At 37.3% G+C, this 26,461-nt stretch overlaps 1 protein-coding gene across 1 annotated transcript; it reads right to left on the bottom strand.

Moving 5' to 3' along the window:
- Positions 1-1,359: 1,359 nt before the first annotated feature.
- On the bottom strand, positions 1,360-26,461 carry LOC132101226 (neuroblast differentiation-associated protein AHNAK-like). The gene is made up of 7 exons (XM_059505992.1): positions 26,389-26,461; positions 16,013-16,062; positions 15,803-15,910; positions 15,586-15,711; positions 13,654-13,819; positions 13,228-13,421; positions 1,360-13,095 (listed from the first exon to the last, which is right to left on the bottom strand). Exons 1-7 carry the CDS (start codon positions 26,444-26,446, stop codon positions 1,459-1,461), a joined length of 12,339 nt encoding a protein of 4,112 aa, XP_059361975.1. The 5' UTR covers positions 26,447-26,461; the 3' UTR covers positions 1,360-1,458.

Raw genomic sequence — 26,461 nt, 5'->3', positions numbered from 1 at the left:
GAAGGTACAGTTCAGAAGAGAACTTTTAATTATTTTGCATGTCCCCAAATTAAAGATTTAAACCTTTTTTATGTCAGGTCCATACAAAAAATAGTTTTGTCCATGAATTTGTTTGTATGAGTTTGAATTTTCCAGTCTGAATTTTTTTCCCAGTCCGCCCCCCTGCTGTAAATTAATGGCAAAGACATGGTTTCATTTACTACACATATATAGGCCTACTGAAGCTCGCAGTGTTTTCAACCTCTGCTGCCTCAATATAGGAGTACACGAGCACATAAACATAATATCTAGAACTGCTTTGTGTCACTTCATGTGCATTTTACTTATTTTGAGAAAACTATCATCATATACAGAGACAGCAGTTTCAAAAAAACACCAATGTTTCAGGAGTTTAGTACACAGAATACGTCACATGCTTATTAGATAACTGTATTTAAGTTGATGTATATGCTTTTATTTATTATTCTTTAATTTCACAAATTTAGAAAAGTAATCAAAAAGTACTCAAAAGTAATTAGTTACATTACTTTAATAAAGCAATTGAAAAAGTTACACTACTATTACATTTTAAACAGGGTAACTTGTAATCTGTAACCTATTACATTTCCAAAGTAACCTTCCCAACACTGCTCGCGAGGCAGCTTTATACGCGCAAGCTTTGGATGTGAATGTGAGGGCACACACTGCAGCCTGTGGAGCACGCGAGTACCAAATGGCTTAAAAAACTTAAAAGGTGTTCAAATTATACATTTTTGTGACAATACAACAATTACCTGATTAGTCAAGTGACAGCTCTGTCAGCTGTTCCGATCGAAATGTGAGTCTTGTATCGCAGCGCGCAGCAGGTCGCTGTAGTGCAGACAAGATGCGCTAATGAGAAGCGCGCTCCGAGAGAGTTCATGGATTCGAAGACTGGGTTCGAATGACTGATTTAATCTAATAGTTTGTGTTGATTTATTTTATTATTCAAATCTATGTTGAATAAATGCAGGAATTTCCCTAATTACAAACTTGAAAGCTGCGAGAATTATTAAAACTATGCGATATAGCTACACCCACAGAAATTTAGGACCTGATTAATATTACACAGAGATTTGAAAAATAAAATTCCAAATTCCAACTTTTTCAGAACTTTTTTAGTACTGGAAATTGTTGTTTTAAAATCGCATGGCATTTCCATGTTATTCATGACCTTACAGACTAATTCCAACTGGTACATGCTCTTAATATCACTTAAACTGGTCCAGCAATGTGTTTGCGCGAGTGTTCCGTTACCTCTTCCTCCTGTAATCACATGCCGGATCCGTTACCTCGCTTTGTTCCGGAACCTAGCAATTTACAAATTAAGCACTGCTTTAAATAGAATAAAACCGGTAAGACTGAAACAATTGTCACATGCAAATAAGGGGCCTAATTATTATTCCACTACTGATTAGATCTCACAGTTCTGTGAGATTCTTACTGTTTCGAACTGGTACCTTTTGTTTCTGTATACTTTGTCGTCTTAGTCACTATAGTAAGAGTTCCCTCTGTTTTAGAAATCAGATGCTCTGAGGGCATTTCATGGGTCAAAAATTCTACGCTTGGCATCTTCACATAGAAACCTCCAGAGGCTCCCTCACAAGGAAGAGAGGACTTCTGGTGGCTTTCTGGTGTGATATGAAGGATGTCCGTAGAATGGGGTCTAAGGGTGACCTTGGGTACTTTGAACCATGTTGTCTCCTCTCTTTCTTCACACTTCATTATAGAGACAAATCCAGATGATACTGTGGGTACTGGAGACTCTGATCCCTCCCGTTCTGCCAACATTTCAGTCCTTGCTTTTGAGGATACTATAGTACTACTCTTTCTCATCTCCTCATCCTTCTCTGTTTTCTTCTTGAGACCTGGGAAAGACATTGTGCCTGATATTGTCTTTGACTCCTTGCTATCTTTGCTTTCTCCTGAGCTGTCCATCCTGAGTTTCATGCTTGTTTCCATTTCCTCTCCCTCACTTTCATTTTTTGAGTATGGTGAGAAAAAGTCCACTTTAGACAATTTAAGCTTTCCAAACATTGTTTTTTCATCTTTGTTACCATTTAGACTTGGACTTGTTCCATCATCAGACCCACTTGGTGTTACATCAAATGATCCTCTCTGCCCAGATGAGAATGTGACTTTGGGCAATTTAAGCTTACCAGTTTTGGACTTTCCCTCAGTTTCCACCTCATCTTCGCAATATATTGCTTTCCCCTTTACATTTGATTGAGACTTGCCAAAACACGGCTTCATTTTGATCTTTGGCTGTTTAATCTTCACATCTCTAATTTCTGCACTTGCTTCACCACCTACACTAGCTGAGCTCTCAGTTTGTGGATTCACCATAACAAATACAGCTTTTGTTACTTTTGGCAGACGTGGACTTTCATACTCTACCTTGGAGTCTATGTTAATAGAGTGACCTTTTCCCTGAGATGATTTGATGTTGATTTCAGGTGAACTTAAAGAAGGCAGAGGAATCCCAAACTTTGGAATTTTGACTTTACCAGTCTGCTTTTTATCTTCATCAGAATTATTCGTGTCAGTTTGGGCAGTCTCAATGTCAAAGTCAAACTCAGGAATCTTTGATGCTTGTAAACCAGGTTTCAAGTTTGCATCAGTTCCTCCTTTTAGAAATTTAGCTTCCATTTTTCCAGACTTGTTTATGTCAGTTTCTAATCCAGAAACTTTTACTTTTGGCATTCCAATATTAAATTTTGTACCTTTAACTTTTGGCCCTTTTATTTTTTCTTTCGGTGTGGGATCCAGATCAGTATCTTGAAGTTCAGATTTCTTTTTATCCTGTTTTCCATCTTTTGATAAGCCAAGATCCATCTCTAGAGGCACATTAGGCATCATCGTCTTTTTACCCTCTTTATGTGAATCCGTAAGGCTTGCATCAATAGAAGGATCTGATATGTTTGCATCTCTAGAGATTCCTATATCTAGTTTTGGGATTTTAACATTCGGCATTGTCAATTTTCCACCCCCTCCTCCAGATTCTCCCTCTTTGGTATCAAACTCTCCAGTTCTACTTTCTGGTAATGATATGTCTACCTGTGGTATCTTAATATCAGGTATCTTACATTGTCCACCTTTTACTTCCACAGATCCCCTTATCCCAGGGATCATGACTTTACCTTTTCCTACATCAGATTGAAGTTCTGAAACAACATCTTTAGATTTTATTTGAGGAATGGGTATATCAATGTTTGGCATCTTTAATTTCCCACCTTCTAATTCTGAATCAAGTTTGTGACTATCTTCTTTCCTTCCATGAGGTAGTGATAAATCTATCCTAGGCACTATAATGTCTGCCATTTTTAATTTACTCCCTTTCGCTCCAAATTCTACATCAGGATCATCATTTTCCTGTCCATGAGGCAATGTTAAATCAACACTAGGCACTGAAATTTTTTGTATTTTTAGCTTTTCACCTTTAATTTTAGTGACAGTGTAAGATGTGTCATGTTTTGCATGTGGTAATGATATTTCCACTTCTGGAATTCTTAATTTACCCTTCCTTCCAACCTCCACCTCATGGTTATCTGTGCCACCCATTTTTGCACGAGGAAGTGAAATGTCTACTTTAGGCATCTTGACATGGGGAAAATTTACTGTACCCCTACTACCATCAAAGTCAGAAGAGTCCATGGGTTCATGAAGTTTCACCCTAGGCAAAGAAACATCTAAATCAACTTTTGGAACTGATATGTCAATTGTTGGCATCTTAGGGATTTTTAAACTGCCCTCATAACCTCTGATATCTGCCTCAGATACATCAACCTCAGGTTTAGGAAGCAATGCCTCACATTCTGAAATATTTGTTGTTGGCAATGATATCTCAACTGCTGGCATTCTGACTTTTCCTTTGTTGTCCACATATTCAGGAATACCTATTTCTACATCTTTGAGCTTTGCTTTAGGAGTAGGTGTCTTGAATTTGGGGAATTTGAACTTGGATTTGACCTCATCTTCAGGAACCTCTCCTGTGAATTCTGGTTTTGTAATTTCTTCAGCACCTGCTTTGACCTTCAGTTCAGTGTCAGGACCAATTATTTCAGCATCCTTTTTAGATGGTGATGTTCTTTCCATTTCCAAATCTATAGATAAGTCAGGACTCTCCAGTTCTAGTTTGTCTCTACTTTTCGATTTTCTGCCAAATTTAGGAAGTGAAATTTTGGGCATTTTTACAGAGACGTCCGGAACATCAAAACTTGCCCCAGATGACGGCCTTCCACCCTCTGCCTTAAGAAGTTCAATATTTTCTCTATCACTGCCCTTTCCCTTGGGAAGACTAAAGTCCAGGTCAACTTTAGGAGCAGATATGTCAACAGTTGGTATTTTCACACTTGGCAGCTTGATGTTCCCACTTAAAGTTACTTCAGGGACATTGAAATCACTAATTTTGGCACCAGAGGCTTTGGTCTCTATATCAGAATCATGAGTCAAGTTAAAGTCTATGTCTTTATTATCTGACCCAACTTTTAGTTCATGATCTGTTAGATTCATTTTAGGGATAGAGATATCAATAGTGGGCATGTGAAATCTTATACCTTTTTTAGTGTCATCTCCCAGTTTAAGCCCTCCCTCTGCAGTTCCTGGCAGAGAGATATCTATAGAGGGCATGTGAAACTTTCCACCCTTGATATCCGGGCCTTCAAAGTCAATTTGACCTCCTGAAGGTTTTAATTTTGGCAAAGAAACATCTAATTTTGGTATTTCAAATTTTCTTCCTTTCCCTGAAGGTCCTTCAACATCTACATCTCCTCCTAATCCTCCTCCAGGCAGAGAGATATCTATAGAGGGCATCTGAAACTTTCCACCCTTGATATTGGGGCCTTGAATGTCAACGTCACCTGATGATTTTAATTTTGGCAAAGAAGCATCTAATTTTGGCATTTCAAATGTTCTTCCTTTTCCTGCATGTCCTTCTACATCTACATCTCCTCCTGTTCCTCCTACTGGCAGAGAGGTTTCTAAAGAGGGCATGTGAAACTTTCCACCCTTGATATCTGGGCCTTCAACATTGATTTCTCCTGCAGATGCTTTTAATTTTGGCAAAGAAACATCTAATTTTGGCATTTCAATTTTTCTTCCTTTTCCTGCATGTCCTTCAACATTTACATCTCGTTCTGCTCCTCTTCCTGGCAGATATATATCAATAGAGGGTATGTGAAACTTTCCACCCTTGATATCGGGACCTTCAACATTGATTTCTCCAGCAGATATTTTTAATTTTGGCAAAGAAACATCTAATTTAGGCATTTCAATTTTTTTTCCTTTTCTGGAAGGTTTTTCAACATCTAAATCTCCTCCTGCTCCTCCTCCTGGCAGAGAGATTTCTAAAGAGGGCATGTGGAATTTTCCATCCTTGATATTGGGGCCTTCAACATTGATTTCACCTCCTGATGGTTTTAATTTAGGCAATGAAACATCTAATTTAGGCATTTCAAATTTTCCTCCTTTTCCTGCATGTCCTTTAATATCTACATCTCCTCCTGCTTCTCCTCCAGGCATAGAGATATCTATAGAGGGCATATGAAATATTTCAGCCTTGATATCGGGACCCTCAACATTGATTTCTCCTGCAGACGCTTTTAATTTTGGCAAAGAAAAATCTAATTTTGGCATTTCAAATTTTCTTCCTTTTCCTGCATGTCCTTCAACATCTATATCTACTTCTGCTTCTCCTCTTGGCAGAGAGATATCAGTAGAGGGCATATTAAACTTTCCACCGTTGATATCAGGACTTTGAATGTCAACTTCACCTGATGATTTTAATTTTGGCAAAGAAGCATCTAATTTTGGCATTTCAAATGTTCTTCCTTTTCCTGCATGTCCTTCTACATCTACATCTCCTCCTGTTCCTCCTATTGGCAGAGATTTATCTAAAGAGGGCATGTGAAACTTTCCACCCTTGATATTGGGGCCTTCAACATTGATTTCACCTCCTGATGGTTTTAATTTAGGCAATGAAACGTCTAATTTAGGCATTTCAAATTTTCCTCCTTTTCCTGCATGTCCTTTAATATCTACATCTCCTCCTGCTTCTCCTCCAGGCATAGAAATATCTATAAAGGGGATATGAAAAATTTCAGCCTTGATATCGGGACCTTCAACATTGATTTCTCCAGAAGACACTTTGAATTTTGGCAAAGAAACATCTAATTTAGGCATTTCAAATTTTCTTCCTTTTCCCGAAGGTTTTTCAACATCTACATCTCCTGCTGCTCCTCCTCCTGGCAGAGAGATATCAATAGAGGGCATGTGAAACTTTCCACCCTTGATATCGGGACCTTCAATGTTGATTTCACCTTGTGATGGTTTTAATTTAGGCAAGGAAACATCTAATTTAGGCATTTCAAATTTTCCTCCTTTTCCTTTAGGCCCTTTAAGATCTACATCTCCTCTCGCTCCTCCTCCTGGCAGAGAGATATCAATAGAGGGCATGTGAAACTTTCCACTCTTGATATCGGGACCTTCAATGGTGATTTCACCTCCTGATGGTTTTAATTTAGGCAAGGAAACATCTAATTTAGGCATTTCAAATTTTCTTCCTTTTCCTGCAGGTCCTTCAATATCTACATCTCCTGCTGCTCCTCCTCCTGGCAGAGAGATATCAATAGAGGGCATGTGAATCTTTCCACCCTTGACATCAGGACCTTCAATGTCAACAACAACTGATGATTTTAATTTTGGCAAAGAAACATCTAATTTTGGCATTTTAAATTTTCTTCCTTTTCCCGCATGCCCGTCAACATCTATATCTCCTTCTGCTCCTCCTCCTGGCAGAGAGATATCAATAGAGGGCATGTGAAACTTTCCACCCTTCATATCGTGACCTTCAACATTGATTTCACCTTCTGATGGTTTTAATTTAGGCAAGGAAACATCTAATTTTGGCATTTCAAATGTTCTTCCTTTTCCTGCATGTCCTTCAACATCTACATCTCCTTCTGCTCCTCCTCCTGGCAGAGAGATATCAATAGTGGGCATGTGAAACTTTCCACCCTTGATATCGGGACCTTCAATGTTGATTTCACCTCCTGATGGTTTTAGTTTAGGCAAGGAAACATCTAATTTAGGCATTTCAAATTTTCTTCCTTTTCCTGCATGTCCTTCAACATCTACATCTCCTGCTGCTCCTCCTCTTGGCAGAGAGATATCAATAGAGGGCATGTGAAACTTTCCACCCTTTATATCGTGACCTTCAACATTGATTTCACCTCCTGATGGTTTTAATTTAGGCAAAGAAACATCTAATTTAGGCATTTCAAATTTTCTTCCTTTTCCTGCATGTCCTTCAACATCTACATCTCCTGCTGCTCCTCCTCCTGGCAGAGAGATATCAATAGAGGGCATGTGAAACTTTCCACCCTTGATATCGGGACCTTCAATGTTGATTTCACCTCCTGATGGTTTTAATTTAGGCAAGGAAACATCTAATTTAGGCTTTTCAAATTTTCTTCCTTTTCCTGCATGCCCCTCAACATCTACATCTCCTTCTGCTCCTCCTCCTGGCAGAGAGATATCAATAGAGGGCAAATTAAACTTTCCACCCTTCATATCGGGACCTTCAACATTGATTTCACCTTGTGATGGTTTTAATTTAGGCAAGGAAACATCTAATTTAGGCATTTCAAATTTTCTTCCTTTTCCTGCATGTCCTTCAACATCTACATCTCCTTCTGCTCCTCCTCCTGGCAGAGAGATATCAATAGTGGGCATGTGAAACTTTCCACCCTTGATATCGGGACCTTCAATGTTGATTTCACCTCCCGATGGTTTTAATTTAGGCAAGGAAACATATAATTTAGGCATTTCAAATTTTCGTCCTTTTCCTGCATGTCCTTCAACATCTACATCTCCTGCTGCTCCTCCTCCTGGCAGAGAGATATCAATAGAGGGCAAGTGAATCCCTTCACCCTTGACATCAGGACCTTCAATGTCAACTACACCTGATGATTTTAATTTAGGCAAAGAAACATCTAATTTAGGCATTTCAAATTTTCTTCCTTTTCCTGCAGGTCCTTCAACATCTACATCTCCTGCTGCTCCTCCTCCTGGCAGAGAGATATCAATAGAGGGCATGTGAATCTTTCCACCCTTGACATCAGGACCTTCAATGTCAACAACAACTGATGATTTTAATTTTGGCAAAGAAACATCTAATTTAGGCATTTCAAATTTTCTTCCTTTTCCTGCATGTCCTTCAACATCTACATCTCCTCCTGTTCCTCCTACTGGCAGAGAGGTTTCTAAAGAGGGCATGTGAAACTTTCCACCCTTGATATCGGGACCTTCAATGTTGATTTCACCTCCTGATGGTTTTAATTTAGGCAAGGAAAAATCTAATTTAGGCATTTCAATTTTTCTTCCTTTTCCTGCATGTCCTTCAACATCTACATCTCCTTCTGCTCCTCCTCCTGGCAGAGAGATATCAATAGTGGGCATGTGAAACTTTCCACCCTTGATATCGGGACCTTCAATGTTGATTTCACCTCCTGATGGTTTTAGTTTAGGCAAGGAAACATCTAATTTAGGCATTTCAAATTTTCTTCCTTTTCCTGCATGTCCTTCAACTTCTACATCTCCTGCTGCTCCTCCTTCTGGCAGAGAGATATCAATAGTGGGCATGTGAATCTTTCCTCCCTTGATATCGGGACCTTCAATGTTGATTTCACCTCCTGATGGTTTTAATTTAGGCAAAGAAACATCTAATTTAGGCTTTTCAAATTTTCTTCCTTTTCCTGCATGCCCTTCAACATCTACATCTCCTGCTGCTCCTCCTCCTGGCAGAGAGATATCAATAGAGGGCAAATTAAACTTTCCACCCTTCATGTCGGGACCTTCAACATTGATTTCACCTTGTGATGGTTTTAATTTAGGCAAGGAAACATATAATTTAGGCATTTCAAATTTTCCTCCTTTTCCTTTAGGCCCTTTAAGATCTACATCTCCTCTTGCTCCTCCTCCTGGCAGAGAGATATCAATAGTGGGCATGTGAAACTTTCCACTCTTGATATCGGGACCTTCAATGGTGATTTCACCTCCTGATGGTTTTAATTTAGGCAAGGAAACATCTAATTTAGGCATTTCAAATTTTCCTCCTTTTCCTTTAGGCCCTTCAACATCTACATCTCCTGCTGCTCCTCCTCCTGGCAGAGAGATATCAATAGAGGGCATGTGAAACTTTCCACCCTTCATATCGTGACCTTCAACATTGATTTCACCTCCTGATGGTTTGAATTTAGGCAAAGAAAAATCTAATTTTGGCATTTCAAATTTTATTCCTTTTCCTGCATGCCCTTCAACATCTACATTTCCTCCTGCTCCTCCTCCTGGCAGAGAGATATCAATAGAGGGCAAATTAAACTTTCCACCCTTCATATCGGGACCTTCAACATTGATTTCACCTTGTGATGGTTTTAATTTAGGCAAGGAAACATCTAATTTAGGCATTTCAAATTTTCCTCCTTTTCCTTTAGGCCCTTTAAGATCTACATCTCCTGCTGCTCCTCCTCCTGGCAGAGAGATATCAATAGAGGGCATGTGAAAATTTCCACCCTTCATATCTTGACCTTCAACATTGATTTCACCTCCTGATGGTTTTGATTTAGGCAAGGAAACATCAAATTTAGGCATTTCAAAATTTCTTCCTTTTCCTGCAGGTCCTTCAACATCTACATCTCCTGCTGCTCCTCCTCCTGGCAGAGAGATATCAATAGAGGGCATGTGAATCTTTCCACCCTTGACATCAGGACCTTCAATGTCAACTACACCTGATGATTTAAATTTAGGCAAAGAAACATCTAATTTAGGCATTTTGAATTTTCTTCCTTTTCCCGCATGCCCTTCAACATCTACATCTCCCCCTACTACTCCTCCAGGCAGAGAAATATCGGTAGAGGGCATGAGAAACTTTCCACCCTTGATATCGGGATCTTCAATGTCAGCTTCACCTCCTGATGGTTTTAATTTAGGCAAAGAAACATCTAATTTTGGCATTTCAAATGTTCTTCCTTTTCCTGCATGCCCTTCAACATCTACATTTCCTGCTGCTCCTCCTCCTGGCAGAGAGATATCAATAGAGGGCAAATTAAACTTTCCACCCTTCATGTCGGGACCTTCAACATTGATTTCACCTCCTGATGGTTTTAATTTAGGCAAAGAAACATCTAATTTAGGCATTTCAAATTGTCTTCCTTTTCCTGCATGTCCTTCAACATCTACATCTCCTGCTGCTCCTCCTCCTGGCAGAGAGATATCAATAGAGGGCAAATTAAACTTTCCACCCTTCATGTCGGGACCTTCAACATTGATTTCACCTTGTGATGGTTTTAATTTAGGCAAAGAAACATCTAATTTTGGCATTTCAAATTTTATTCCTTTTCCTGCATGTCCTTCAACATCTACATCTCCTGCTGCTCCTCCTCCTGGCAGAGAGATATCAATAGTGGGCATGTGAAACTTTCCACCCTTGATATCGGGACCTTCAATGTTGATTTCACCTCCTGATGGTTTTAATTTAGGCAAGGAAACATCTAATTTAGGCATTTCAAATTTTCTTCCTTTTCCTGCAGGTCCTTCAACATCTACATCTCCTGCTGCTCCTCCTCCTGGCAGAGAGATATCAATAGAGGGCATGTGAATCTTTCCACCCTTGACATCAGGACCTTCAATGTCAACTACACCTGATGATTTTAATTTAGGCAAGGAAACATCTAATTTTGACATTTTGAATTTTCTTCCTTTTCCTGCATTCCCTTCAACATCTACATCTCCCCCTACTACTCCTCCAGGCAGAGAAATATCTGTAGAGGGCATGAGAAACTTTCCACCCTTGATATCGGGATCTTCAATGTCAGCTTCACCTCCTGATGGTTTTAATTTAGGCAAAGAAACATCTAATTTTGGCATTTCAAATGTTCTTCCTTTTCCTGCATGTCCTTCAACATCTACATCTCCTTCTGCTCCTCCTCCTGGCAGAGAGATATCAATAGAGGGCAAATTAAACTTTCCACCCTTCATGTCGGGACCTTCAACATTGATTTCACCTTGTGATGGTTTTAATTTAGGCAAAGAAACATCTAATTTTGGCATTTCAAATTTTATTCCTTTTCCTGCAGGTCCTTCAACATCTACATCTCCTGCTGCTCCTCCTCCTGGCAGAGAGATATCAATAGTGGGCATGTGAAACTTTCCACCCTTGATATCGGGACCTTCAACATTGATTACACCTTCTGATGGTTTTAATTTAGGCAAGGAAACATCTAATTTTGGCATTTCAAATGTTCTTCCTTTTCCTGCATGCCCTTCAATATCTACATCTCCTGCTGCTCCTCCTCCTGGCAGAGAGATATCAATAGTGGGCATGTGAATCTTTCCACCCTTGACATCAGGACCTTCACTGTCGATTTCACTTTCTGATGGTTTTAATTTAGGCAAAGAAACATCAAATTTTGGCATTTCAAAATTTCTTCCTTTTCCTGCATGTCCTTCAACATTTACATCTCCTGCTATTCGTTCAGGCAGAGAGGTATCTATAGAGGGCATTTGAATCTTTCCACTCTTAATATCTGGACCTTCAATGTCGATTTCACCTCCTGATGTTTTTAATTTAGGCAAGGAAACATCAAATTTAGGCATTCCAAATTTTCTTCCCTTTCCTTTATGTCCCTCAACAGCCAAATCTCTTTCTGGAGCTTTTTGCAGCGAAACATAAATTTTTGGCATTTCATACTTTATACCTGTTCCAGAATGACCTTCTATATCAATGTTTATCTCTGTTTTATCTTTAGGCAACGAAATGTCAAGGGAAGGTGTGTGAACTTTGCTTCCTTTACCTTTTGATGATGGAATACTGATATTTGGCTTGTGAATTTTTCCACATTTTGCTCCAGGTTCTTCAAATATGACATCACTCTCAGGGGATGTTATTTTTGGAAGAGAGATGTCTAATTGTGTCATTTCAAACTTTACTCCAGTACTTGCATGTCCCTCAGTGTCAATGCTTTTTGCAGCCATCTTTGGTAAAGACACATCTAATATAGGAAGACCAATGTCCGCATCTGACATCTCTATCTTGGGCCCTGCAATGTCAAGTTTGGGGAGGGAAATCTTATGCTCTTTTTCCATGGATCCATCAATGTCATCTCCAAATTTTTGTTTTGCATCAAGGTTTAGCTCTGGTAATGATGTGTCAGGCTTGGTGGTGTTGATTTTTGTTCCTTTTACAGTGCAGTCGGGAACTTTTACATCTTTGAATTCAGCTTTGCCCTTAGTCTTTTGGAGATGCAAGTCCAAATCCACATTTGGTGCTTTGATGTCAATCTTGGGCATTTTCAGTTTATTTTCAGATGTATCAGTTTCTTTCCTTGCCTCTCCATCATATTCATCTGAATGACAAGAAAGTCTTACATTTGGTAGTTTGAACTTTGGGACAGTCAACTTTGTATCGGAGACATCCAGATTTATCTTTGGCATTTTTATCTCAGGACCCTCTCCTTTTTCTTTAACACTAACCTCAAAATTAGAAACATTAGTTTCAGCCTTGCCCTGAGGCATGTTGATATCACGCTCTACTGATGGAAGCTTAAATTTGCCTTCTAGTTCTTTCACCTCAAAGCTGTCATTTGAAGATTGTAAATCTAACTTCGACTTTTTAATTTTTGGGAAATTCATTCCAAATTTTGGACCTTTCGTCTTGGCCTTCAGCTTGGATCCAGAGGCCTCTCCCTCATGTGCTGAAATATCTACACTGACCTTCCCTTCACCAACAGCAGCATCCATAGCCTTCATCTTTGGAAATCTGATCTTCCTCTTTTTCTTAGTACTAGTGATAACACCCTCCAGATGTTCTGATCCATCTGCAGTGGCCTTTCCACCTTTCCTTATCTTGAACTTCGGGAATACAAACTCAACATCAACAGGACTGATGTCTGATCTACCAGGTGATCCATCAACGTCCATCTCTGCTTGTGCTCTTGCTTTTTTGTTCTCTTTTAGTCGTTTCAATCCAAATCTTCCTCCTCTCCTTTTCTTGGTTTTGAATGGTTTCACACTTTTGACGCTCTGCAAGAGAAATGTGATCATTCCTTTTAGTTTCTACTGTTGTAAGTACTATTGTTAAAATTAAATCACTTTAAGAAATACTGCGGATGTTCAGAAAATATTTCTATTGTATAGCAACATTTCAGCAAGTACCGTTTTTTGCATCTTGGCCTTAGGTCCTCTGAGCTCAAAATTTTGTGCCCCTGGACGTATGCTGACTTCACTTCCTGGCACAGTCCTCTTCAAAAAGAAGGACACTTTGTAGGGTTCTGCACACTGAAGAATTTTTAATGCGTCCTCATATTTGACGTTATCAAAATACACCCTGGCACTTAGCAGTTGATCTCCTGCAATAACACATCATCAAAAAATATTTATAACTTACATGATTTGTCTTGGTATTCTTAGTACATAAGGAAACTAAATTAATTCACACCTGTACTCAACACCTGTCCATTAATGATTATATGGTTAAAGTAGTTTCTCCTGCTTGTCTTATCAAGGACATTGTCTGAAGTCTTTAAAAATTTACAGTATTTGACATTGCACTCTGTATTGTAAAATGCAGTCCCTTGGTACCTTTCTGTAGACTGAGGTGCTTTGCTGCTGGGGAGTCTTTCAAGACCTCTTTGATGAAGATACCTTGCTCCCCTCCACCCACAACACTGTACCCACTAGCTCCAACCTCAGCATGTGTTTCAACAACCATTTCTACAAGCTCTGACAACTGGTTGTCCTTCTCCATCTGTTCATAAAATGTACCAAATCAACTTTTATTAAAATTAAATACAGTTCCTTCAACACAGTGATTATGTAGTAGACAGCTCAAGGACTAAAACACAGCAGCAAATATTGACAATAAATAAAGATACTACACAGAGAACAAAACAGTTAGACAGTTTGGTAAGTAGGTAAATGACAATTAGATAAGTAGGTAATATGTACATAAAATGTAACAGCAGTAGGATATGATTGATTGTAAGTATATATACACTCACTGGCCACTTTATTAGGTACACCTTGCTAGTACTGCGTTGGACCCGGGTTGTCTTCAGAACTGCCTTAATTCTTCATGGCATAGATTCAACAAGGTGATGGAAACATTCCTAAGATACTTTGGTCCATATTGACATGATAGCAGCATGCAGTTGCTGCAGATTTGTCGGCTGCACATCCATGATGCAAATCTCCCGTTCCACCACATCCCAAAGCTGCTCTATTGGATTGAGATCTGGTGACTGTGGAGGCCATTTGAGTAAAGTGAACTCATTGTCATGTTCAAGAAACCATTCTGAGATGATCTGAGCTTTGTGACATGGTGCATTATCTTGCTGGAAGTAGCCATCAGAAGATGGGTACACTGTAGTCACAAAGGGATGGACATGGTCAGCATCAATACTCAGGTAGGCTGTGACATTTAAACGATGCTCAATTGGTACTAAGGGGGCTAAAGTGTGCCAAGAAAATATCCCCCACACCATTACACCACCACCAGCCTGAATCGTTGAGACAGGATTACGCTAAATTCTGACCCTACCATCTGAATGTCGCAGCAGAAATCAAGACTCATCAGACCAGGCAACATTTTCCCAAACTACTATTGTCCAATTTTGGTGAGTCTGTGTGAATTGTAGCCTCCACTTCCTGTTTCTAGCTGACAGGAGCGGCACACTGTGTGTTCTTCTGCTGCTGCAGCCCATCTGCTTTAGGGTTTGACATGTTGTGCATTCAGAGATGGTATTCTGCGTACTTTGTTTGCAGTGAGTGCTTACTTGAGTTACTGTTGCTTTTCTATCATCTCTAACCAGTCTACCCATTCTCCTCTGACCTCTAACATCAACAAGGCATTTTGGTCCACACAACTGCCGCTTACTAAATATTTTCTCTTTTTCTGACTATTCTCTGTAAACCCTAGAGATGGTTGTGTGTGAAAATCCCAGTAGATCAGCAGTTTTTGAAATACTCAGACCAGCCCGTCAGGCACCAACTACCATTCCACATTCAAAGTCACTTAAATCCCCTTTCTTCCCCGTTCTGATGCTCGTTTTGAACTTCAGCAAGTCATCTTCACCACATCTACATCTAGATGCCTAAATGCAGTGAGTTGCTGCCATGTGATTGGCTGATTAGCAATTTGTGTTACCAAGCAATTGAACAGGTGTACCTAATAAAGTGGCCGGTGAGTGTGTGTGTGTGTGTGTGTGTGTGTATATATATATATATATATATATACACACATATATATATATATATATATATATTTTTTTTTTTGTATATATAAAATGTAAATATAAAATTATCAAAATACAAATGTGCAATGGTAAAGGCTGTGGGTTAAACACGTCATTTAATTTCAAAAAAGTTATTAATCTTACATAACACTAAGCTTTGAGTTGTATACATTATATATTTTTAAAGGAAGTTCAAAGTATGTTCATACTATATTCCATAAAAAGGTGCTTTTTAATCATTTTGAGAGCAGTCCTTATTATGGGATGTTTTCATTCGTACCTCATTCTTATTGTCTGTCTTGGGGGGTTCCTCCATGTCTGTGAGGGTGGTTTGGGTGTCTCTAAGCTGGCTTCTCTTTTTACTCAAAACTTGTTTTAGTTCTGCATGGAGTTTTTCCTTCTGAACCTTGGAAACAAATTTGGAAGTAAGATCTTGAGAGGTCTGAGATCCACATCTCCACATGGCTGGGGTCAAAGATTACATTTGTAGTACTCACAATTCGCTCTGGGCTGTCCTGTTCATCAGCAGAGATGCTGAGGTGTGTACTTAGATGAGCGCCAAAGGGAGGCCTGTCTGAGGGGGGAGATTGTCTTTTGTTGTTTACCTGTTTGTAAAGAGGCAAACAAGGCAGACATGAGATCAATAAAATAAAACAGCAATTTTTATTGGCTTTAAAGAGGTAATGGTTTGACAAGTGAAAACCTACAGGTGAATCTCTGGCTCCTGGACTCCCATTACTGTCCTCACGGTCAGAGTCTGAAATTAGAGCAGGTTTACAATGTCAGGAGCCATCAGTCAAAATGACTTGACTGTAATAATGCATTTAGGCCCATTTAGACCAGGTACACTGTGTACAAATAAGTACACTTTAACAGACTTTTTAATAATTATCATGAAAATTATATACTTTAAAACAATAATTAACAATAAACAATATACTTAAGAGTGTTTTCGGACACTTACAGTAATTTCATGTTATTTACAATTAAATTGTTGTGTAATTATTGTTTAACTTAATTATTGTTTAATGTAACTGAGCCTGGTTTCTCCCAAGGTTTTTTTCTCCATTCTGTCACCGATGGAGTTTCGGTTCCTTGCCGCTGTCGCCTCTGGCTTGCTTAGTTGGGGTCACTTCATCTACAGCGATATCGTTGACTTGATTGCAAATAAATGCACAGACACTATTTAACTGAACAGAGATGACATCACTGAATTCAATGATGAACTGCCTTTAACTATCATTTTGCATTATTGACACATTGTTTTCCTAATGAATGTTGTTCAGTTGCTTTGACGCAATGTATTTTGTTTAAAGCGCTATATAAATAAAGGTGACTTGACTTGACTTAATGTATTAAATTAGTTGTATTTTTGACCCACTTAAGTAGGATGTAAGTATGTCTAAATGTAATTTCACAATTCTACTGTCTTTGAAACATGGTTAAAGTGTACTTCTGAATGTACTGACAATTATTTATTAACTCTAACTGTATAAGTTATAAGTTATTATCAAGTACTTTACATGTGCTTTTGTAAGTCGACACATCAAAATAAGTGTACTTCCTTAAAGCTTTTAATTTGAAATTACTAAAATATTTGCTGTAAAATGATTAATCGCGATTAGTTGCCTCCAAAATAAAGGTTTGTGTTTACATTATGTATGTGTACTGTGTTAACAGCACTATTTAAAATATATATTTTTAAAAGTATACTTAATTGTGTTAAGAAAGTAATAAAACAGTAATAAAAGTGTCTCTCTTTAAGTATCCGCAAGTAATTTTTTTTAAATACCCTTTTTTTGATTTGAAGAATGAGCACATTCAATACAATCAAGCACAAGGATATTAAGAAGCATTTTATGTGATCCAATCACAGTTGACCACACATCAACCAACATCTGGTTGACTTTTTTCATGACTGACTATAAATCACTTGCTGTGTGTTGCTGTATATTTGTGATAAAAGCTCCACATGATTCTCTGTCCTCTTGAAATCTTCCAAAGTCATTCTGTGATATTACAAGTCCTCCAACTTTGGTTTATAGTGTAAACCTACCACACTATATCAGCCCTGCTGTTATCTATGAGACTAAAAAATCCTGTCCCACCAAAGATCATGTTGCCATCAGATATAGGCCTGCAAACAGTGTCTTTCTCTGCATGCTTCTCATTCCTCATTCGGCAGTGGTGTCTGGTATCTCTGTCTGTTGTAAGAGTGTGTAACCAACATTAAGAGATCTGTAGACTGGCGAGCAGGTAATTTCTAATGGGCTCAGACACCCACACTGGATAACCTGTTACACAAGGCACACATAACACTAGCAGGTGCTCTTTTATCATGCTGTGCTGGCTGTCTAAGTGTTTCCCAACCTTTCTTGTCTTATTTAGCACCACACCTCTACTTTGTAACTTACATTATATTGCATATTTTCAGCATGATTTTTATATGTATTACTACAGTCACTTAAAAAAAAGAAAGAAAAAACACTATTAAAATAAAAACTATTGACACTTTGGGTGGAAAAAACAAACTTTTGTTTTCTTTCATACAGGAAAAAATATTTGTATATGAATGTCTGTTTGTCTATGACAGTGTTATGGTTGTATTATTTATTCACTATTATAGGTTTTTATTTTAATTTGTTTAATTTTCAGTAGTTTTTATATGCACTCATGTCATTATGCACATTGTGTACACATAGTTTTTTACTTTTTTTTGTAATTTAAGTAGCTACTTATTTAAGTTTTGTCATTTTTTGTCTGTAATATTTAGATATTATTTCAACTTAATTTTATTAAAAACAAATTATTTATAATAGTTTTAGTTTTAGTTAACAAAAATAACAATGGTTTGCGATCGACTGGCCATCCTGTCAGGGTCCTTTCCTGCCTACGGCCAGAAATGCTGGGAGAGACTCCAGCATACCTACGATAGGAGTCTGTGTGTATATGTGTGTGTGTGTGTGTGTGTGGGTGTGTGTTTGTGAGTGAAAGAGGCAGCTGTTCCCTAGTGATGCTATGGGTGTCCTGAGGAGGGGACAGAAGACTGGAATGGTACTGCACATATCTGATCTTTATATAGACATGTGCTTGTGTAATGACAGAACTGTTCACACTAGAGCTCCTACAAATGCTGCCAAGCAATAGGCAAGCTGAGCACACATCAGCCAAACTCAGCGGCAGTAAACACTCATGAATTATATAATGCATACTTCAGAAAGAATTTGAGAGACTAAAAAGTTTGTTTGGAATTAAGAAGCTAATTTATGCAATTTAGAACAAAAGTTCAGGAGATGAATGGCTCTAACTGATTCATGGGTACTGATGCGTGACTTAGAGAACAGTGATAGAGAGGGAAATTAAGATGTAATTTTCCAGTTCCTTACTAAATTTGTTACTTATGATCATGAAAAATGTTTTGATTTAAAGACCTACATTTAATATGAATTTATATATTATTTTATTTATTATTAAATTAAATATTATTTATTTATTTATTTATATATATCTTTTATATACTGTAAACATAAAATTTTTGGCATAAAATGCATACATTTTTAGTTTATTGTATTTTTTCATGTATTTATATATTTTCTGGTCAATACATAATTCCCATTACTTTACATGGCTTTGGAAACATCATAAAAAAATAAAAAAAATGAGTAGGTCCAATCTTTTAACCGATAATATATGTAGCAACAGAATTCTTACAAACTGAGTTAGCTGCGATTCAAACCAGCCTCCTCAACCTCCACTGTTCAATTATGTCCTTATGAGCACACAAGCCAGCCACTTACAAGAACAACAGAGGATAGAGACGTAATTCTATTGCTGTTGATTCAATACAGTCACAAGATCATTTCGTATGAGAATAGGCACTTGATAATGGCACAAGAGTTACAACTGAACCAGTGCCTGAGCCCAATGGTGACCCACATGGGGATTTGTGCATCCCTAATCCAAACAAGTATGTGTCATTAGATACAATGGTCCAAAATAAACAACTAAAATAAAAAAAAACTCTCAAGGGTCACAAAAATACCAAAATTTCGCAATCTGCAGATAAACAAACCCATGTCAAATGCGCAGTTAAGGTCACTGATGGCTGTCAATTCTCTGTTTTTAAGAGGACAATAAGGGGAAGCATTACTGACATTCTCAGAAAAGGTCCAAGACTGTCTGGAGGTTTAATTCGGATGCTAAGAAGAGAAGTTTTGGCTTTAATTAATGCTCTGAAGTCTTTATCTCTAAAATTCTTTTTTTGGTGACCATTTAATTTGGTGTTTTGTAAAACTGAGAGCCCATTCTAAAACATAAAAGTATGACAAAGTAATTTGTTCCTAATGCAGACACAAACCACCCCATTAAATCCCCATTTGAGACGTTCAATACCCGCGTTTGTTAGTTTTGAGGTCATTATTATGTCCTATGTTAATCAAATTCACTTCTGTGCTCTCACTGACAATGTACGTACAGTCTCCGTCTTCCAGCAAAATACAGCAAAAATATTGGTGACTCATTCTGCACTATAGATTTTGTCAAGATTCTTGTCTTTAGGGAAATTAGAAACAGATACATTTATTAGCCATTGTTATCTGTATGTATAAAAGTAGCTTCTACAGGGAGAATATATATATATATCTCTCATTCTTGGTTTGTCAGAATTGAGTATTTTAACTCAGCACGTACGTCTAGCCCCAGGGGAGGAACACATGATGGATCAGTCTCTCCTGAGGGTGTGTAAAGCCAAGGAGGAAATGCCTCCCTTTAAACAGGAAACTAGGATATTTACTGAGATAAAATAACAACCAACACCAGATCTGAGAGAGAAAACAAGTTAGTTGATAGTAAGTCCAGTCAACCAGAATGACTTCAGCGCTGTTAAAGGAATGCATGATTATCTTTTCTGTTTGACCTTTCATTTTCAACCTATAATAATAATTTTAAAAAATGAGAAAAAGTTCCCACTTTTTATAAATCATCAATCAGTAATATATAATTAAATATATTGTAAATGCTATATATATATATATATATGTGTGTGTGTGTAGTGTGTGTGTGTGTGTGTTTTAATAATTGATAAGTGGCCTATGCTTTTGTGATTATTTTGGAAGACCTTCCAGAAACTCTTTTTACAGTTTGTAAAGCATGATATCATTCATCCACTGCAGTTTGTTACCAAATTATGCAATATTTGTATATATTGCATTTCATGTAATTGTTTGTATTAAGATGCACTGTCCCAAAAGGTATTTGGACATTTAAGCAACAGCTCAAAAATGTCATTGCAATGCATTGGATAACAAAATATCAAACTACCCTTAAAGCAAAGCATTTCAGAAAATAATAATAATAATAGTAATTATTATTATTATTATTATATAGATTAAAATTAACATATAAAAAGTAGTTAGATACTTTCTGCAGTCACATTGCATATACTTTTTGGAGATGCTGCAATAATTGACTAGATTAGTTAAATAACAATCTCATCCACAACAGCAGCATCAGTTTGAAAAACAGCTTGTTCCTCTTCCTCCAAACAGAACCTGATTAGTGTGTGAGATTCTGCATAATTCAGCAGCATCACAGACTATCTACAGCGACATCAACAAGTCTCAACTCCGAGCCCCCCGCACCCCCGACCTGCAATGGTGTCCCATTAACATCTGACTCCTGAAACGTGGCAGGAATGGCACTAGAATCACACACACACACACACACACACACACACACACACACACACATTATTCCCATACTCATGTTGGGAGGAGCTGGCTGAGGGATATCGCTTCCAATGAAGCACATCATGTACACCTGCAGTGTTTATCAAAACATATTAAACATCGCTGACAGAGTCTGCAACAACAATTTAATGGGAAATAATAAAGCATAAAGTCTTGGAGTTATACAACCTTGATTAATCTGATTAATTTCTATTCCCCATTGGCCGTTTGGATACAAATATTCTTTAAAATATCTTCTTTTGTGTTCAGCAGAAGAAAGACATTCATACAGGTTGTGGGGTGTGTAGATGATGGCAGAATTTTCATTTTTGGGTGAACTGTCCCTTTAACTCTCACTATTTTTCATCACATGCTGCTATCTTAACTATGGCATGTTGGGCCATGAACTCCACACAGTAACGTGAGACTGATCTTATGACCAGGTCCACAGCTGTTGCAACTGTGTAAGACTAATATAGAAAACACACACACACACACACACACACACACACACACACACACACACACACACACACACACACACACACACACACACACACACACACACACACACAAACACACACACCTCTTCAGTGCCACTCAACATTTCAGTGCCTTCAGCAAGTATGACTGACAGTGCAAGGAAAAACATTAAGATGCTCAGGTAAACTACATCTGTTCAGCAGATTACACTACATCTGTACTAAAGTTTCCATGTCAGTCTGAGAGTCTTTTCATATAGTTATTGAGCCACACAGCAATGTCACACAATGTAACCCAACACAAGTCATTATCCCCTACCTTTATTGAGTGTTTCCTTGTGCAGAATCAATTATTCCCTCAGTTACAAACTCTCTGTTTCTCCCCCCAACTCTGTACCAGCTTATTCTCTGACTGACGAGGGATATTTGCAGTATTATTATGGTCTCTGTTAGGGGAGGCGGTCAGCAATCCAATTGGATGAAGCCAGTGGGATGCCCCAAATACAGAGGGTGGGAGGGCGTCTTACACGGATACGGACAGTTTACATCACACAAGAATATGACTCTGGCCTGATGGTAAGTTCAAGTCATGTCTGAAAGATCATATTTTACAGGTTGATTGGACATTAACGTCACCAAAAAGTCGTAATTACAACCGGGAAAGCGACATTTTTGGCCTGATTTCCAAGTTGTGGGCGTGTCAGGGAAAAAGCATCACAGAAGCAGCGTTTACTGACTGATGATGCATTTGTTTAAAATAATGAAATTACATATATTTATTTCATTTACAATAAGACTAGCAAGGTTCTATACACCAAACAATATTGGACAATTCCGAATATATAATGAATAGATTTAGGTATTAAGTCTTATTCGCTTGTTAAGTCTGACGTCACATAGCAACGCTTCCGTGTCCATACGCTCTATCAGTTACCATGAGAAAACAACAAATAGGTGCTAATATAAACTCACAATGTGATAGAATACTAGCGAAAAAGTTCTAATCTTAACCTTTAACTCCATACTGAAGTCCCAGATAGGCAGACAATGAAAATCTAAATCTAAAATAAGATATATAAAAATTATTTGTGTTTGGGACGCTGTGAGCACGGAGACTGTAGTGTATACCGTAAGTTTGAAAGTGTTTAGCTTTAATTTTTAATATGAATAAACAGTGCCAGAGACAGTTTGACAGTGCTCATAAACGGCTGCTGAGGTCATATTCTCAAGTGAAGCGAGTTGAGGCTTGGACCCGGAAACAGAGCTTCTTACATCATCACTTAACAACCGAATAGGTAACCCACCCATCCACAAATGAATCAATAAAGGTAAAAGTTTAAGTTTTGAATAAAGTTACATGTAAAATTTATTTTAACTGAAATAAAATTAAAATGTAAAATAATCATATATATATCAGCTAGTTGTCAATTACCAAAGCAACATTTCTCATTTACAATTAGTTTAACTTGATGCACTAAAATTACTAAAACTAAAACAAAATAACAAAAAACACAATAAAATTACTAAAACTTTAACTAAAATGTAAAAAAAAAAAAAAATTCAAAACCTAATTAGGCTATTGTGTTTTCAAACATTTTCATATTGCTGAATTGTTTTCATTTTATTTACTTATTCCTTAAATTGTCTTTTATTGGTCTTTAAAGGGTCTTTTAAAAGTCCTACAATTACCTCCATAAAACTCTCAGAAATCCTGTCATTCAACACCTTCATAAAAGAAATAAAGGCATAAAAAAAGCCAAACCACACCTGATGCATATTCTTTATTCATGAGCAGAAGTATAAATTGTAGAAGCAGAGTTAAAAAAAAAAAATCTTGTTGATTTTTTTTTGTAGAAAAGGTACATTGCCAGTCACCATCATGCTCCGACCAAATTGACCCTAATGGTGTAACTATGACTTCCCAACTCGTAAATACTTCCCCAGAGGACTCAGAAACAGAAACAAACTAAACTCTACTCAAACAAGCAAAATCCAAACATCTGGAAAAGTGAAAAGAAGTTATGATGGGGTATTTTTGGACCTCTGAAGCCAAGAACAAGATGGACTGGAAGGCCTATGTTTTTTATTCTAATGAAAAATGACAGTTTCTCTTTCTTGAGGTCCGACAGCTGTTGTCTCAGGCTTAACACTCAAGGATAGTGCTTGCACAAGTAGCTTTCTATCCAGCAGTGAGGTGTGTATGCTTGTTTTTGGGCAACCCGCCTGTGTTGAAACCCAGCCTGGGGTGGTGCCCACACAACTCTAACAGGTCACAAGACACTGCCAAAATTCATTATCCCCACAGCGTGACATGCAGGTGGATCCACAGGGTCAAAATAGCACTTAAAGGCGGTAGCTGGGCACCCGGCAGTCAGGGGTTCACATTGTTGTGATGCCTGCATTGTTTCAATACATAAAAGTAGGATCAGCAACATAATGTGATGGATAGGCATTTGAACGAGCAGGGGGCGGCTTCCCTGGCACAAGGTGAGGTGTCTAGTTTATTAGTGAATGCAGCTATCAGCAGAACAGACAGCCAAGAATCTAGAGCAGACAGCTGGGTTTATGTCATGTGACGCTGATAGACTAACAGACACAATCACATGACAAAGCAAAAGTGGGAGAAAAAATGTGTTTTTCATCAATTTTCTTCAATATCTTTCGACATTGACTCATCACTGAAATCCTGTTCAGGAAAAGCAAATATAGATCTGACATTCTTCCTTTCTTTCTCAGATAAGCCGTTATAAGCCATTATAAATATTTTAAAGAAAAATAAAACTGACAAGCTGGAAGGCAAATGAATGACATGAACTTAAGTCTTTTAAATTTTAAGTAGCTCAGCGGAATCATTTCAAAGCTTTGTTTTGAGCTTTTGTTGCCATTTTTGCTGTGCTTCTCTAATACTACAAATCGGCAATTGATAAATAATAGATGATAATGAATTATTATATCATCCATATCATCCGTTTCACTTTTCATCTTAGTCATTTTGAATATCACCTGGATTAAAAAAGCCAGATCCTCAATGACATCATCCACTAGGAAGTGACATCATTTTCAGCAGGAAAACAACAACATAGCCATCAGTTAGTGTAAGCTTGTAAAATGCTGATATTTTGTGATATTACTGGTTTATGCCATTTACAAACACATTTGATATTATAACAGAATTGTGATGATAACCAATTTCAAGCGATGGTTGCAAAAATAAAGTTAACTTTAGCTTAACTAATTAAATAACTTCCCTCGCCTCTTTAGCTCTTCATTTTCGGTTGATTTTCTTGTCATTGTGTATTAGTAACGTTAAGGTGTCTGAACTTGACCACCCTTGTAATAGAAATGCACTTTAGCACACTTTTAAAAATAATACTTATTATGCAGATAACGTGCTTAAATGTGACCTGAATGTAATATTTCCACACACTTGTTTGCATGTTAAATGAAAACATGTTAAGAGGTACTGGTTTGAGAATGCCACCAAAGCAACTTCTGATCCGGCTCCAACAATACATATCACTGGATCCACTAAAATGAGCTTATAACAAACTTAACCATTATCTTCGGCTTTCAGTGTATAAAAGTAAATTGAGGACAATGCACTAGCCACACACTTCTGTTTGCAGTTCTGTAACCAGTTAGACATTATTGTGCTGATAATGAGTTCATTATACACCAATCACACCTGTAAGTGTCCAAATCTTCATTAACAGGAACATAATATTATTTAGGTTAAACAGCAACAAAATAACACTAACTTATGATCTTTTATACAGCAACTGAATGGACTATTGTTATCATGATGAATATATGACATGCAGTCCCTTGTGATTTTAGCATACTTTTAAAAACAGGAATTATTACAGAAATAATAACCTTTAAATACTGTGTATTGAATGCAAAGTCTTTGACACTTAATTGAATGTGAAAGTGTATTATAGTTTACATTTATATTAAATGCAATTAGGAGTGCTTTTTGACTTTTTTAAAAGTGTGACTTAAGTACAACTTTATTCCCCGGTTTCACAGACAAGGCTTAAGCCTAGTCCTAGACTAAAATGTAAATCTGAGCTGTTTTAACGAAAATAAACTTGCACCGACTGATCTTAAAACATGTCAGTGCCTTTATTTTGTCTTAAGATGCACACCAGTAATACTTTTTTCGAAGGAATGTTTATAAAAATTACTTAAATGTCCTAATTGAACTATGGCCTAATCCTGGTTTAGGCTAAGCCCCGTCTATGAAACCGGGCCTATATGTAATTTCATTACATTATTTCTATTGTCTTTGAAATATGGTTAAAGTGTACTTCAAATGACAAGTGTTCATAGTAAACTAAAACATACTTAAATGTAATTTCCATTGAAACTTGTATGTCATGTATTTAAAAATAAATGTAATTAAACATTTGTAATGATCAGATACACTAGTGCATTTAAAAATATTAACTTTTAATGTACAGTAATATCAAATAACAAACTACACTGAAAAAAAAAAAAGATTCATTGAGCTTTTTGAATTGAATTTTTTTAAGGTAAGTGATTGCAAGAAATTTATTTTAATTAAAAAAATTTAGTTGGCTAACTTTCATTTTTTTTCATGCAGCTAAAATAAATTGCTTGCAACCACTTACCTTAAAAAACTTCTTTAAAGGTTATTAAAATAGGGATTTAAAATATAACTTAAACTAAAGCTTTTATTTTGACATTATTACAAAGTGCAATTTAAAAGTGTAATTTAAAAGTGCAATTTAAAAGTGTACTTAAGTGGCCTTTTATTTCATTAATATTATAGTGTCTACAAGTACATTGTTGTAAGATTCGAAACACACTACAAGTGCACATTCAGCACAGGTGTTATGTCAGCAAACCCACCTGCATCTGAAGAGGGTGTCCATGTGACACGGAAGATCCCTCGCAAACACTCACACATGGCAGAAATCAAGAT

Source organism: Carassius carassius, chromosome 23 (genome assembly GCF_963082965.1).
Source record: "Carassius carassius chromosome 23, fCarCar2.1, whole genome shotgun sequence".
Lineage (NCBI taxonomy): Eukaryota > Metazoa > Chordata > Actinopteri > Cypriniformes > Cyprinidae > Carassius > Carassius carassius.
Note: the sequence above shows the minus strand (reverse complement) of the source record. Positions and strands in the feature narration are given on the sequence as shown.

Bases quoted from the DNA above. Each gene is read 5' to 3' on its own strand.
- LOC132101226 (XM_059505992.1), bottom strand. From the start codon at position 26,446: ATGTGTGAGTGTTTGCGAGGGATCTTCCGTGTCACATGGACACCCTCT. The intron at 13,820-15,585 runs GTACGAATGAAA...TTTTATGAACAG, and splicing joins AGACAGACAATAAGAATGAG to ATGGAGAAGGACAACCAGTT. The intron at 13,422-13,653 runs GTACCAAGGGAC...GTGTTATTGCAG, and splicing joins GCACCTCAGTCTACAGAAAG to GAGATCAACTGCTAAGTGCC.